The sequence below is a fragment of the Podarcis cretensis genome (genome assembly GCF_951804945.1).
Source record: "Podarcis cretensis genome assembly, chromosome: 14".
Lineage (NCBI taxonomy): Eukaryota > Metazoa > Chordata > Lepidosauria > Squamata > Lacertidae > Podarcis > Podarcis cretensis.
Window position 1 is genome coordinate 36,424,747 of NC_137183.1, and position 14,097 is coordinate 36,438,843.

Consider the following 14,097-nt stretch of genomic DNA (forward strand, 5'->3'; position numbering starts at 1 on the left):
CTGCTGATGGTTTGTAGGGCAAGCCTCTACAGAGCCCAGTTCAAAATCAAGATGACCCAGAATGCAACTTCTATACTACACTAATTAGGAGGCATTCATGTGTTCACTGCAACATCCAAAAAGCACATTCCTTGGAACCTACTGAACCTTGAACAGTAACGCTTCTCTTGCTGCTTGCCCCATCATAGCCATGTGACTTTATTACTGCAATTAGCAGTTGACTGTAAGAAACTAGGAGGATAAAGACTTCACACTGATTCAGGCTCCATTTTACAGCAAAATAAGGAAATTTCATCACAGTGCGTTGACAGCTAACCGATGTAATTGTGGTGTAATCTTTTGTGGACTAGAGCACATTTCTCTAGACACATGAAGTGTAGGTTTCTCAGTTTGCCAAAGTATTCATGGGTGAGAAATAGTATAAGGGGGGGCAGGGGGGTGGAGAGGAAACAGCAGGTCTGCCATTAGTATGCAGCATCTTGATCTACACAAGAAAAGAGCATTCACCCATGCCCTGTGATGGTTGTTGAGAGTTATCCCTTTTCTATTATGGCTTTATGTGAGTCAGCCAGAAAACCCAATTAGCCGATCTTGATCTGCCCCTCCTTTAATGAAACACAAACTAGATGGCTTAAAAAAACCAACTGGTAGAGGAGTTTGCCTTCTTGTGATCTCTCCAGTGATCAAAAAGCAGAAGATACTGAACCGTAGGGAATGGGTTTGACTATTCAGTTTAATATGCAATCAGTTGTGGGCTAAGTATTGTCACAATTTGTGCATCTGGCCTTCAGTGCCTCCCTAATCATACATGCCTGCCCAGGAAAGGTCCAATTTACAGTTAATTCCAGTGCAGATGAGAAAGTCCAGTAAAAGCACAAACATTTGGTCCTCTTCCTGGTTGCTTAGGTGATCAGTTATGGCAAAACTACAGCTCCATGCCCGGGTTAACAATGCCAGCCTTTTTTCTGGGGACCTGTGTACAGGAAAGCAAGGTTTTAGAATCTCAAGCAGTAAACCATGGCCAAGGTGTGGAATGCACATTGCCCCTGTTTGTGCGAATGCAGCCTACAGTGCTATGCTGTGTATTTGAGCCCGGATCTGCTTCTAGCCCAAGTGATCTGTTAATGCTGTATTACCTCTTTACTTCTCACATTCCAAGATCATGATGACCTCATATTCTCCCCTGCTCATTTTTTAAAAACGAGTTTTTTTTTAAAGGAGCTTGGTGAGGGGATACCTGTTTTGGGGAAAATATTGCCTCTTTCGCCTCTTCATTTGTTTCAGGGGGTGTAGGGGTTATGGGGGGGGGAGTTATGAGCATCACCAGGTTTTCCTCTCTGAAATGGGTTTATTGTGGTGCCCATGATAATTAATTAGATTTCCAAATGTGCTCCCAGGTCTCAAAAAAATTGAGGATCCCTGCTCTAGGTGTGGGAATATGATACCAGAAAATGTTCACCTTCTCATATGAATCGCAATCACAGCAACAGCAAAAGCAGCGGATAAGAACAATGAGGGCCATGAAGAGAACCACACCTGGAAGACAGAAAGAATTGTTGTTTAAAGCGTTTTCTTCCATGCTCTTCAGCCAAAATAGGCTGCTGGTGCAGCTCACAAAGATCATCTGCCCCTGTTGTCTGGCTTGCAATCTAAAATACATGGCACTTGAGGAAAAAGAGGGGAGGAGCGAGGGGAAAAGCTTGGGCACCAGTTCTTAAAAGTTATAATGACCAACTGGGATGGAAGCAGCCTGATAGAATGGCTGCCACTAGATAATCTGAGGAAGAATCAAAGGGAGCTGGTCTCAGCAGGGGTGATGGAATAGCTTGGATGCATCAGTTTCTGAGTTCCCTGTCTAGAAAAAGGGGGGGCAGCCCACAAATAAGAGCTGTAGCCTATCCTAGGACACACATTTTACAGTACTATTAAATGGTTCAGTGGAGACAACTTTAGTAATGTATATCCCACCTTTCATGGAGCTCAAAGAGACATTGAGGAGGCTCCCAGCTCTAGGCACTGCTTAAACCCTGACCTGCTTAGCTTCAGCAAGGCTGCTTTAGTTATTTAAAATTCAGTTTCTTCCAAATATAATCTATATTTTTTGCACCACTATGGGATGGGGCCATTTGGATTTTCTGCATCAACAACCAAAGCAACTTGAGCCATAGCGATCTGTCCAAATCCTCAAGGGACAAGGCTCAAGGTCTAGAGAAAAAACAATATCAGCTGTGAAAGACAATTGGTTTTTTGTTTTTTTCTCATTCCCTGCCACACCCTCCAACTTACCAATGAAAGAAAAGAAAATGACAAATGCCGCAATGTCCCAGGCAGTCTGGAACATCTGCTTGCTTTCCAGTCGGTTCAGTACATCATGGATCTGATCACTTAGCTCTTGGCCAAAATCTTTCCCTGAGGAAGCCATACTTGGTCGTCTGTAGCCTCCTTTCTGATGTTCTGTTTTATCTGCAGATAGAGAAAAAGAAGATAAGGGAAGGCATATAGCTCAGTGGCACTGGCGTGCTTTCAAAGTGCTAGGTTGACAGGAGCTGACACAGCAACGGGAGCTCACTCTGTTGCGGGGATTCGAACCACCGACCTTCCGATCAGCAAGCCCAAGAGGCTCAGTGGTTTAGACCACAGCACCACCTGCATCCCATTTTTCAAACCTGAAGCTGCCCTGGCTGGATTGTGTTAGCATTTCAGACTCCAATACTGGTAACCTGGCCAATTGCTGGTTTGCCAGTCAGGCCAAAAGAATGGTTCTCAAACACTCATTTTTTGCAGTTTTCAGGGTGCAGCAAAAATAAGCAACTCCAGATCACCAAGCCTCTGGCACCTGGAACAGTGCTGTGCCCCTTACCTTCTGCTTGGCCCTCTCAGATGCTTCCTTGTTCTACTTTCCTTCCTAGGATCTGCCAGGTCTCAAGAACCACCCACAAAACTGAGCAGAGGAAGGAGATTAACTTGGCTTAGAGAAGTAAAACAAAATTAGGAAGTGGCTTCCTCAAAGTGACCAACACGAAACCTAGAAAATCAACTGCTTAAATGACAAGTGACAAAACTATATATTGTTACCTGCAGGTATTCCTTCGTGAGGTTTTGCTGTTCCCTGGTTTTCAGTAGGTGTGCCACCCACTTTCACTTCCTTGTTCCTGTTCCAGCAAGTGCCCAGTCTGGTAGTTAAACTGCAGCCACCTGAGCTCAAACAAATAGCAAACACATCCTCTTCTCCTAGCCTAGGTAGGGAATGAGGGAGAAATTAGAATCAGTTTGCATTTAAAGACAAACCAACCTAATTCACATAGGCCAGTACCTGTTTCTCTGTTTTTTGACTTTTCCAAACTTAGGTTCGCTTCTCCACATTTCCACATCAGTTTGCTTTTAAAAGAAAAAGGCCAGATGAAAATTCATCAGTATTTTATTGTGAATTTCTTTCCATATTCATATTTTTTTGCACACAGTCTTGGCTGATCTGCACATTTTTGCAGAGCAAAATTCCCGCTTGCATAATGTATTTCTTACTTTCACTAAATACATGAGTTTTTTCACACTTTACCCTAGTATATGCATCTTTTGCAGATGTTGCGTGGCTGGGGAATTGCACTGCAAATTTTGGAGAAGTGCAAATTTCAAACACTGACTGATATTCTCAAGAGCCCTGTGAGGACAGTGGCTACAAGCCATGATGACTACTGTCTGCCTCCACGGTTCAGATGCAGTAATGCTTCTGAATACCAGTTTCTGAAGACCACAGGAGAGGAGAGTGATCTTGTATTCGAATCCCGCTTGCAGTTTTCTCACAGGCATCTGGTTGCCCACTGTGAGAATAGGCTGCTGGACTAGCAGGCTCTTCTTACCTTCTTATGAATGAGGAATAAGAAAACTTTTGAGGAATTGGGGAACAGAGCTGGTTCTGGAGATAAAAAATGCATGCGTGCAATTCCTGAGTGTCCAGCAGATGGCGAAGTTGTTTTATTTACCTTGCAGGCAATAGCCTACTTCAGGATCCCGCCCAAACATTGACAACCTGAGTGGTTTAAAAGCCAATCCCTCTTCTTCCCTGGGAACTCTGAGAACTGTAGCCCTGTGGCGAATTGGGGTCTGCTAGCAACTCTCAGGACCCTGAACGAATAACAGTTCTAAGGAGCGGAACTGGGGGAAGCCATGCCTGTTTAAACTAGGATATTGTTTTAAATGTATAGCATGGATAGGGCCTAAAACAAAACATGTGCTGATTAATTTCAGTGGGTCTACTCTGAGTATGAGTTAGTCCCCATCTGCACTATACATTTAATGCTGCATTATTATTATTATTATTATTATTAAAAATTATTTATACTTTTCATATATATACATTTCACTGATTTTACATTCATTCTGGCATTTTAAAACTTGACTTCCTTCCCCCTCTTTCTGCAGTTCCTTAAATTTATTTTTAATATCTTCTGCATATTCAAATTAACTTAACTTACTCATTTATTTATCTTCTTTATATATATACTTTTATATAGCTGCAGGTTGTTACAACAATCCTGCCAGTGTTTTTATCTATTCACAATTTATCTGTAAATATTCAATAAACCATTTCCATTCTTTTACAAAAAGTTTGTTATTTTGATTTCTTATTCTTCCAGTAAGTTTCACCGTTCCTGCATATTCCATAAGTTTTTATATCCATTCTTCCTTTGCTGGGACTTCTTCTCCTTTCTATTTTTGGACAAGTAACATTCTTGCCGCTGTAGACGCGTACATGAATAAATTTTTATACAATTTAGGCAGTTCTATCCCTATAATTCACAGAAGAAAGGCTTCTGGGTTTGTTTGTTTTACAAACGTTATTTTAGACATCATTTTCATTTCATTATATATCATTTCCCAGCAGTATTATATCACTTTTAAAAAGTCATTGCCTCCCACTGATAATCTTGTGAAGTGTGGCTTGTTCAGGATGCTGTCAGTTTTTAGGAGACCCCTCTGCTACCCTCACAGAGCTACAATTTACAGAGTGGTTTAACAGTCAATCCCTCCTCCCAAGCATCTCTGGGAATTGTAGTTCTGTGAGAGGAATAGGGGCCTTCCAACAACTCTCAGCATCATTAAGAAACTGCAGTCCCCAAGATTCTTTGCATGATGCAGATGGGGCTTAACTAAAACCAGAGCCAGAAAAACGTGAGGTAAAAATGGCATTATATAATGAGAAAGAGAAAAAGCATTTGCCTCTTTCTGCCCTTACTCCATGTTGGTCAGAATTCTTTCTTTTCCCTTTAGGACGTTGAGACCTTGGTCCCTTCATGTCAGCAGTGCTATACAGTACACGTATTAACGCCTATACAAACCCTCTCTGGTCTTGGCAGGTGTTATAGAGGTGTTGAGTTTGCACAGATAGCTATGAAATATTTTCCTTTTCCTCCTCTTAACAATCATTTCTAACTCTTCAGCTGATATGCTCCATGTTGTTTTCTTTTCATCAGAAGGTGTAAAATTATATATATATATATATGGAGATTCAAGCCACGGTGCTCCGATCTTGCACATCCTTATTTTTTGAGAGATGTTCTCCAGTCCCCAAAGGGACGCGCTTCCATCTTAACACAGAAATAAATTCTGGGCAGTTGAGGAAAGGTACATCTCAGTGTGAGAAGCGGAAAGCTAGCCTGAGGTGGGCTTGAGGGGGATTTGGCCACACCTGTTCAGAGCGCTGTGCAGCAGCAGAGACAGTGAACAGGTCCGGGGCTCTGGCCTAGTGCAGAATCCTGGTGTAAAAAAACAAAATCCCGCACACCTCAATGTGGTTTACAAAATAATAAAACAATGAAATTATCAGTTTTTAAAAAGTTAAAAACAACCATTTAAAATGTTTGAAAAGTAATTAAAATCAACTAGAAGTTAAAAACCAGATTAAAGCACATGTCCACATTCTACATGACTGGATAGGCTTGCCTAACAAAAATGTTTTAAGCAGGTGACAAAAAGACTACAGTGAAGGCCTCTGCCTGATGGCAATAGGCAAAGAGAGTCAAAGTGTGACAGCTGCCACACTAAAATATCAATTTCATACAAACATGGAACAAGTATTGTTTGGCACTTGTAATAGTGCCAGTTTTCTGCACACTGAAGCCGTCAGGTGGACACATACAGGCTAAAGCAATCTCACAGGTTACTGGTCCCAAGCCGTTAAGGGCTTTATATACTAATAGTAACACTTGGAGCTTGACCTGGTATGATGTGGAGACCTTGTTTTAGATGGAGTAGGAAGCTTTTTTAAAATATTGAGAGGATATTTTTTTGTCTGGTGTTTATAGAGCAAAAAAACCTGTTGTGAACAACTGTTTTGGACACAGCACACAATCACCAGTGCTGGGCTTATTGGATGCGACAGCAGACAAGGCAATGTGACGGGCCGCTTGCGGGCTTCTCAGTGTCTGCTTTTTCACACCTGGCTGGTCCCAACTGATGGAGAGAAGTGAGGAAAGTGTTAAGTTGTGGGTGAACATATCAGACGACACAACGATTCTTCAAACAACTCTTGTTTATTCACAGGCCAGAACAGAACTGAACTGAAGGGTTCAACTCCAGTACAACACAATTGTAACCATTTTCTGTAACTATCCAATCACTGAATGTCACTTTCAATCCCTTATTTGCATATGAGGACCTGAGTGAAAACTATCTACAGTATCCCCCTGCTGGCCCAGGGTGAGAACTTCAGTACATAACAGAAAGCATCCTGGGTGTCAGAGCAGGAACTGGAGAGAGCTGCTTCATTCCATGTTGAGAACTCCTCTCCCATTTCACACAGCTTAAAGAGGGCGCAAGTGATATGAGCCTGGAGACAGGGGAAAGGGTGAAGATGTATTACAGTGGTCTCAGCTTCAGTCCCCAGCATCTACAAGTAGGGCTGGTAAAGGCCCCCCGCAGCGCTGCTGCCAACCAGTGCAAGCAATAAGAATCTAAGATGAGCCTGGCTGGATCAGGCCAATGGCCCATGCAGTCCAGCATCCTGTTCTCACAGTGGCCAACCAGATTCCTGTGGGGAAACCCGCAAGCAGAAAGCTGAGCACAAGAGCAATCCCCCAACCCCACGGTGTTTTCCAGCAACAGTGTGAAACACTGAGCTAGATTGACCAACGTTCTGGCTTGGTAAAAGGCAGCTTCCAGGAAGGGCCGTAGCTCAGTAACAGAACATCTGCTTTCCATGTCCCGGGTTCAGTCATGGGCATCTCCAGGTAGGGCTGGAAACGAAGCCCTTATTTCAGATGCCCTCAGTGGAAGTTGCTGCACAGGCAACTGAGAGCAAGGGAGACATGCCTCCTCCCCTATGAGCTGAGCCCCACTCGCTTGCCAAAGGACAACACTGGGGGAGAGGGCAGTAATAGCCGTATCTTCCACGAATCTCATCCTCTTTTAAAGCCACCCAAGCAGTCCTCAGTTGTGCTGCTGCACCACGTGGGAAGGAAACACAATGCCATTTCTCTTTGGCTGAAATTAATTCAGAACATTGCTTTGTTTCCAGGGTTTTGCTTTTTTTAAAGTCACTCTGCACAGCTCACATCCAAAGGCTTTCACCAAGGCTGCATCTTGCTAGCAAATTAAGTACATTTACTTTTCAGAAAGCGGCAAACAGGAACTTTATATACAGTACCTTCTCGCCTCTATTGTTATTGCCAGGTGATGGAAGGATGATATTTCTAATTCAGCGCTTCTCCGTGGAACACTTTGCACTGATGGATCTTGGCAGGGCACAGAGGATGCTGCATTTATTTACAAGTACTGGCGGTGATTGAAATGATGGTTAGGGAGATTGATGGACACCTCAAAAGGTGACAGGTTTGTGTTGCTTGCTCAATAGGCATGAAGGCTACATGGTTCAAATGTGATGGTGTGGTTTAGGCAGAGGCGAGCCCAGGCTTGCAGAAAGAGACATGGGGAGACGTTTTAGAGTGGGGAACTAGATGTCCATCACAGATCAGGCCAAAAGTCCCTTTATCCTATTTCCTACATCCGCCTTGCCTTCTGCTCTTTTCAAACAATTTTAACACAAGGCTAGTGTGGAATCTACACACATATATAAAAAAAAAAATACTGTGAAAATGCTTTTTTTGGAAAAAAACGTTTTGAAAAACACATTGAATTTTGCATAGCTCACTCTCGCCATCTAGTGTCACATTCCTCTATTGCATGTTACAACACATTGCAAACGTTTTATTTGCAGCTGTATAACTGAGTCCTGGCTGTCTAGATTCTACTGTTTCCTATTTTAGATATTTTTTCACTCATTTACAACAGAAAGTGAACCCAAACACCTAAACATCAGAGCCCACACAGATAACTTGAGGTACATTTTCTTTCTCGCCAACATTTTCTTGACCTCTTTACTCACTTTCTTCCTCACATTTATGAATATTATATATTATATGTACTTGCAGATAGATCTTACAAATATACTTTAATTATGAGCTCAGGAGTTCAGACATGCACTCAGCATTCACTATTTAAACGACTTATGTTTCAGCAACCATCATTTCCTTGGACACAGTTCTCCATCATTCTTAATCCCCAATGCACACAGAGACTAAGATCATTCAGCCACCCCTTTATATATAGAGTACTGTTGCATGCAAACCAAATCCCCAACATCTGAGGTTGAAAGGAGCATTGGAAAGGGCTCCCATGCACTTCTCCTTTCATAGAACCATAGAACTCTAGAGTTGGAAGGGACCACGAGGGTCATCTAGGCCAACCCCCTGCAATGCGGTAATCATTTGCCCAACATGGTCTCAAACCCACAACCCTGTCGGAGGTGCAAAGGAGAACACAGGGAGGACTGCAAAGAGGTGGATTTACGACAGCGCTACTAGTTCTGCCACACTGGATGCCGAGCCGAGGGGGCACCGCAGGGCATCACAACTATGACATAGTGAATTGAGAAAAACGGAAGGCAAGAGCTGAGGCGTGCCGAATTTTGGCGTCGCACAGGGCGCTGCTGAATTTTGAAAGACCAAAGTCTGTTCCTGTTTCAAGTCTCCCTGCAGGGCTCCCTTCCCCCTCCTGTGTTGAATCCATGCAGCACAGCGCCAAAGAGCAGCTCCGGGAGGGAGAAGCAGTTTCTAATGAACAGAAGCCCCCTACTTGAGGAAGGCAGGCTCCTAGGACCCATCAGCTGAGTGGTTTAACAATCGACCCCTCTTCTTCCCAGAGAAGCATAGCTCTGTGAAGGGAAGCAGGGTCTCTGACAACTCTCAGCACCCTTAACGAAGTACGTTTCCCAGGATTCGTTGCAGGGAAGCCATGCCTGTTTAAAGCAGTGTAGTGCTGTTTTAAATGTTTAGTGAAGGTGGAGCCAAAACCCAGCATGCAGAAACGGGCAGAGGCCAGCCTCTCACTCTTCAAGCAATCTGTTGTTGTTTTTTTAAAGTAATTTTTATTGGGTTTTCACATTTTAAAAACACACACAGATGAAAACAAAAACAAAACATGTATAATTTCATAACCTTACTTTCTTAACCCCACTCCCTGACTTCCCCCCACCCTCCTTCATACATCCCAAATCCAATAATTAGCTCAGCAGGTTCTTATCTCTCTTCTTTAACATATTCTCTTCAAGCAATCTGTGGGGCAGGGACACTGTTATGTACTGAGTTGAATAGGATTCAGAATGCAGCAGTCCGATTGGTCCTAGAATAATAGGATCCAGAATGCAGCAGTCTGATTAGTCCTAGAACAATAGGATGCAGAATGCAGCAGTCTGATTGGTCCTAGAACAATAGGATTCAGAATGCAGCAGTCTGATTGGTCCTAGAACAATAGGATCCAGAATGCAGCAGTCTGATTGGTCCTAGAACAATAGGATTCAGAATGCAGTAGTCTGATTGGTCCACAGGAGCCACCCAATCCAGCTCCAGGTGGAAGTGAATCCGTAACCTGATTGGCCTACAGCTGAATCCTGGAATTAACCAATCACGTGGGGCCCATTGTGTAAATAATGTATATAAAGCAGACATTCTGGGGGACATTGATTCCTCCTCACCACTATGAGCTGAATAAAGAGCATGAAATCCACACTCGACTCTGAGTATATTTCGGACACTTTTGGGGTCCCAGCTGCTCAAGAGAGCTCTTTTTCCAATCCTTAAGAAGCTCCAGGCAAGCATCACTAAGAGAGCATCAAGGATAAAAATAAATACTTCTGAATTGCTCTCAGCCAGTTTGCTCTCAGCCGTATCAAGAGCAGCAGGGTCAGGGTCAGGGGCCCCTTCGCTCTGCCCTTTGAGGCAGGTCGAGATCTGAAGACTCTGGAAGAGAGCTTCCAAAAGCCCCGCAGGACATTCAATATGGAAAGCGTGTCTTCAGGGTGGCGGGTGAATTCTCTCACCAGTACCTTGTTGCTTTCACTCTCTGGCCTCCAATGCCAATCATGTTGAAAGAACACCATGTTCCCCCTCTGGTGCAAGTTACAGACACGTATCCCTGGGCAGAGCAATTACGCTCAAGTATTAGGGTCATAGGTGACGCCAGAAGGGAGAGACTGAGGGCGGTAAACACTCCCCACTTCAAACAAGTAGCTCACACATAGGTACCGCTTGCCTTCCCCCTTGCTGGACAGCTGGGACTACTTGAAAGGAAGGCAATTTTGGCATGCCGAATCAGGAGGACTGTGGTTCAGTCGTAGAATGTCTGCCTTGCACGCAGGAGGTGCCAGGTTCAAGCCCTGGCATTGCCAGTTGGGGATGAGACACCCTGGAGAGCTGCTGCCAGTCCGTGCAGGCAGTAATGTGGTAATTTAGCCGGTGCTGGTTCTAGAAGGAGGAAGAAGAATGGATCTGTCTTTTGCTCCCACACTCTGGTGCGGCCAGAGCACAGAAGCCAAAATAGGACATCCGGAACTAGGATCAGAAGCTTCTGTAAATCTGAGATGGCCTGCTTAAAACATGTCAGTTATACAGTATGCATATAAAGCATCTTCTTATATAGCTCAGTAGTAGAGCAGGTTCTGGGAAGCGGGTGGCACTGTGGGCTAAACCACAGAGCCTAGGACTCAGAAGGTCGGCGGTTTGAATCCCCGCGATGGGGTGAGCTCCTGTTGCTCGGTCCCTGTTCCTGCCAAGCAGTTCAAAAGCACGTCAAAATGCAAGTAGATAAATAGATACTGCTCCGGTGGGAAGGTAAACGGCGTTTCCGTGCACTGCTCTGGTTCGCCAGAAGCGGCTTAGCCATGCTGGCCACATGACCTGGAAGCTGTACGCTGGCTCCCTCGGCCAATAAAGCGAGATGATGATAATCTCTTGCCCATAATCCTAGAGAGCCACTGCTAGTCTGTGGGGACAATACTGAGCTAGATGGACCAATCATCTGATTCCATGTAAGCAAGCTTCCTTGAAAGTTAACTCCATCAAAATAAGCAGGAATTATCTAAGGAAAAACAGGTTTACAGTGAGAGCATTAATGTGCAATATATCATTATTTTCTTTTTGGGGACAATGCTCTCCCCTGACTCTCATTGCACTTTGCTTTTTCGGCGATCCCTCTAAGGTGGCCATTTATGATGTATCACCACTAACACTGACCCTTCCATCTTCCAGCTATAATGCTGATTTTCAAAACTCTTCAAGAAGTGACCTCTGTGGGCTTCCTAACCTAGTGTGGGTCAGCAGCACAGTTCCGAATCTCCTCAGTAGCTGTATCTGGAGAGTGCTGCCAAATAAACCCCCAGTTTGGGCCCAGCTTGGTAAAAACACTCATTAAAGAGCACAACGCCTCAAGGTGATGCACCAGAAAACCACAACAGTGACAGCAAATGCAGTCAGGCAACTGGAGGTCAAGGCGTTATGGAACTCGGCACTGCAGGAAGGAACACACGACCCGATTAGCGCTCCAGATGTTGGCAAGGCGCTTGGAAGAGCTTCAGAGACCTTCTGTGAAGTGATTGTGATGAGGAATGTTGCAGCCAGATCACAGCAAGTTTTGCCAAAGCAGCAGCCCAACAGGGGAGTTACAGCTGCCATGAATTAGCAAAGTCACTTAAATAACACTGATGGAGTCCAGAGAGAAAAGAAATCCTGATAACACTTAACTGTGCAAACCGAACAAAAACTGTATAATTTGAGGACAAAAGAGCAGAGAGGTTTTGTATTTCTTAATTCCGGCCTTGTTACATAACAACTAAACTTTCAGGAGATGAAAACTCCCTCAAAATTACACAGTCATCAAAGTGCATGCTACCTCAGCAAAGATCATTACATTCTGCCTGGTTGCTAAGCAACACCTCCACCCTATAGGCCATGCCCTCTCTCTCCAGGCCACACCCCTCTCTCCACACCATGCGCCAATGCCCCTATTTGCCAGGGGAAACTGCTACACAGTCAATCGCTACACAGGAGTGACTAGTGTTGTTCTTCAGGACCCTGTCTCTTGCATTACAGTGGTACCTCAGGTTACATATGCTTCAGGTTACAGACACTTCAGGTTACAGACTCCACTAACCCAGAAATAGTACCTCGGGTTAAGAACTTTGCTTCAGGATGAGAACAGAAATTGTGCTCTGGCGGCACAGAGACAGCGGGAGGCCTCATTAGCTAAAGTGGTGCTTCAGGTTAAGAACAGTTTCAGGTTAAGAACGGACCTCCGGAATGAATTAAGTACTTAACCCGAGGTACCGCTGTATAAGTTAAATAACCAAAGAGGGAGTGTAGTTTAAGTATTTATTCTCACAAAAGGTGGCTGTGTCTCCTACTTTACAGAGGAAACTGGTCCAAGCTCAGTTTCAAGATACAAAACTGTTAAGTGGTGGAAGCTTGTCCGATTGTGATGAATGGGGCACTGCCTGACCAACCTCACTCTGCCCCAAGTCAGCCTCCCACCTGCCTGCCATCTTGCTTGCAGTGTGCCCAGGGGGTGGGGGTGGCACTGCCTACAAGCTTCCTCATCCTTAGTCTCGGTGTTATTCTTGTAGAACTCAGGAGGGGGGAGGAGGAGGGGGACAAAACTAGAATGAGTTGGCTCAGCCTACCGCTGGGTCTGGCACCACCTATTGTTGGCCTCCCAGACCACTTCCCTACCAGTCTCAACGCAGACACTTAAAAAACAGTCTTGGAGCCACAAAGCCCACTGGGTGCCTTTGAGCTAGCCACAATCTCTTTGCCGAACCTCCTAGGCTGTTGTGAGGGAAACATTCAGGAGGAATTTTAAAACATCCCTGTTCATCCAGCCATTTGAAGACTAAAATATCCTGTCAACCTTGAAATTATTAGTAGTGATAATATGGGACTGTTTTCAAGTGTTTCACAATGTTCTGAATGCAAAAAAAAAAGTATTGCATTGGTTTGGGATAGAAATGTAATTATTGAGAGAAAGAAAGAAAGAAAGAAAGAAAGAAAGAAAGAAAGAAAGAAAGAAAGAACTGAGCTCCTGGGAGGCGGAGGGAGATAGAAATTTAATAAATACTGAATTGTTACTTTTTCAGGGGGGAAATAAAGAAATCAATATATTAAGAAGCCCAAAGAGAGCATCAATAAAATGTTTGGGGGCTGGTACAGTATCTGCAAGGTCTTTGGATGCTGCCAAACTGGAGAAACATTTGGGCTTGGTGCGGCTCCAACTCCACAAATGAAAATAGTGTGGGTGTCATAGCTCAGCGGAATGGGGAAAGTGGAGGGGCTCATTAGTGCTGCTGTGATGCAGGATAGGTAGGGGAAGCAAAGCCCTTTCTAATGAGCCAGCCGCCTCCAACCAGCTCCTGCCCATTCGCTTTCCACCTAATTGCAAAAGTCAACAGCAAGCTTCCCTGAAGTGTGGCACTTCCTTGGCCAGGGTGAGAGGGCGAGCGAACTGCCTGCCAAAGCCTCCCCCCGGGGGCCTGCCAGAAACTGGAGAAAGAGACAGGAATCCACGTGGCTTGGAATGTGAACCTTCAGATGAATTTGTGGGTTCAAATGTGTCCCTTTTTTTATAGGTTAGATGTTTACACTACTTTGGATGCGATATTATTATTATTATTATTATTAATCTGATAACAATTTATAAATTTTCCAAAAATGACAAAAAAAACCCCAAAACAATAATAGTACAATAACAAAGCAAAACAAGCCAAATATAGAAATT

At 44.2% G+C, this 14,097-nt stretch overlaps 1 protein-coding gene across 2 annotated transcripts; it reads right to left on the reverse strand.

The window, feature by feature from the left end:
- Window positions 1-715: 715 nt before the first annotated feature.
- Window positions 716-12,890, reverse strand: SMIM22 (small integral membrane protein 22). 2 transcript variants are annotated; one of them, XM_079952660.1, is made up of 5 exons: window positions 12,858-12,890; window positions 3,076-3,236; window positions 2,287-2,463; window positions 1,463-1,536; window positions 716-973 (listed from the first exon to the last, which is right to left on the reverse strand). In XM_079952660.1, the coding sequence occupies exons 1-5, from the start codon at window positions 12,866-12,868 to the stop codon at window positions 926-928; spliced, it is 471 nt and encodes a 156-aa protein (XP_079808786.1). In that variant the 5' UTR covers window positions 12,869-12,890; the 3' UTR covers window positions 716-925. The 2 variants fall into 2 exon arrangements, with proteins under 2 accessions (XP_079808786.1, XP_079808785.1); XM_079952659.1 differs by having other exon boundaries at window positions 1,460-1,536.
- Window positions 12,891-14,097: the final 1,207 nt, after the last annotated feature.

What these genes read in the sequence shown, in the direction of transcription:
- SMIM22 (XM_079952659.1), bottom strand. An exon ending in TCACGAAGGAATACCTGCAG is followed by an intron (nt 2,464 to 3,075) that starts GTAACAATATAT and finishes CTCTATCTGCAG; the next exon opens with ATAAAACAGAACATCAGAAA. An exon ending in ATTGCGATTCATATGAGAAG is followed by an intron (nt 974 to 1,459) that starts GTGAACATTTTC and finishes TCCTGTACACAG; the next exon opens with GTCCCCAGAAAAAAGGCTGG.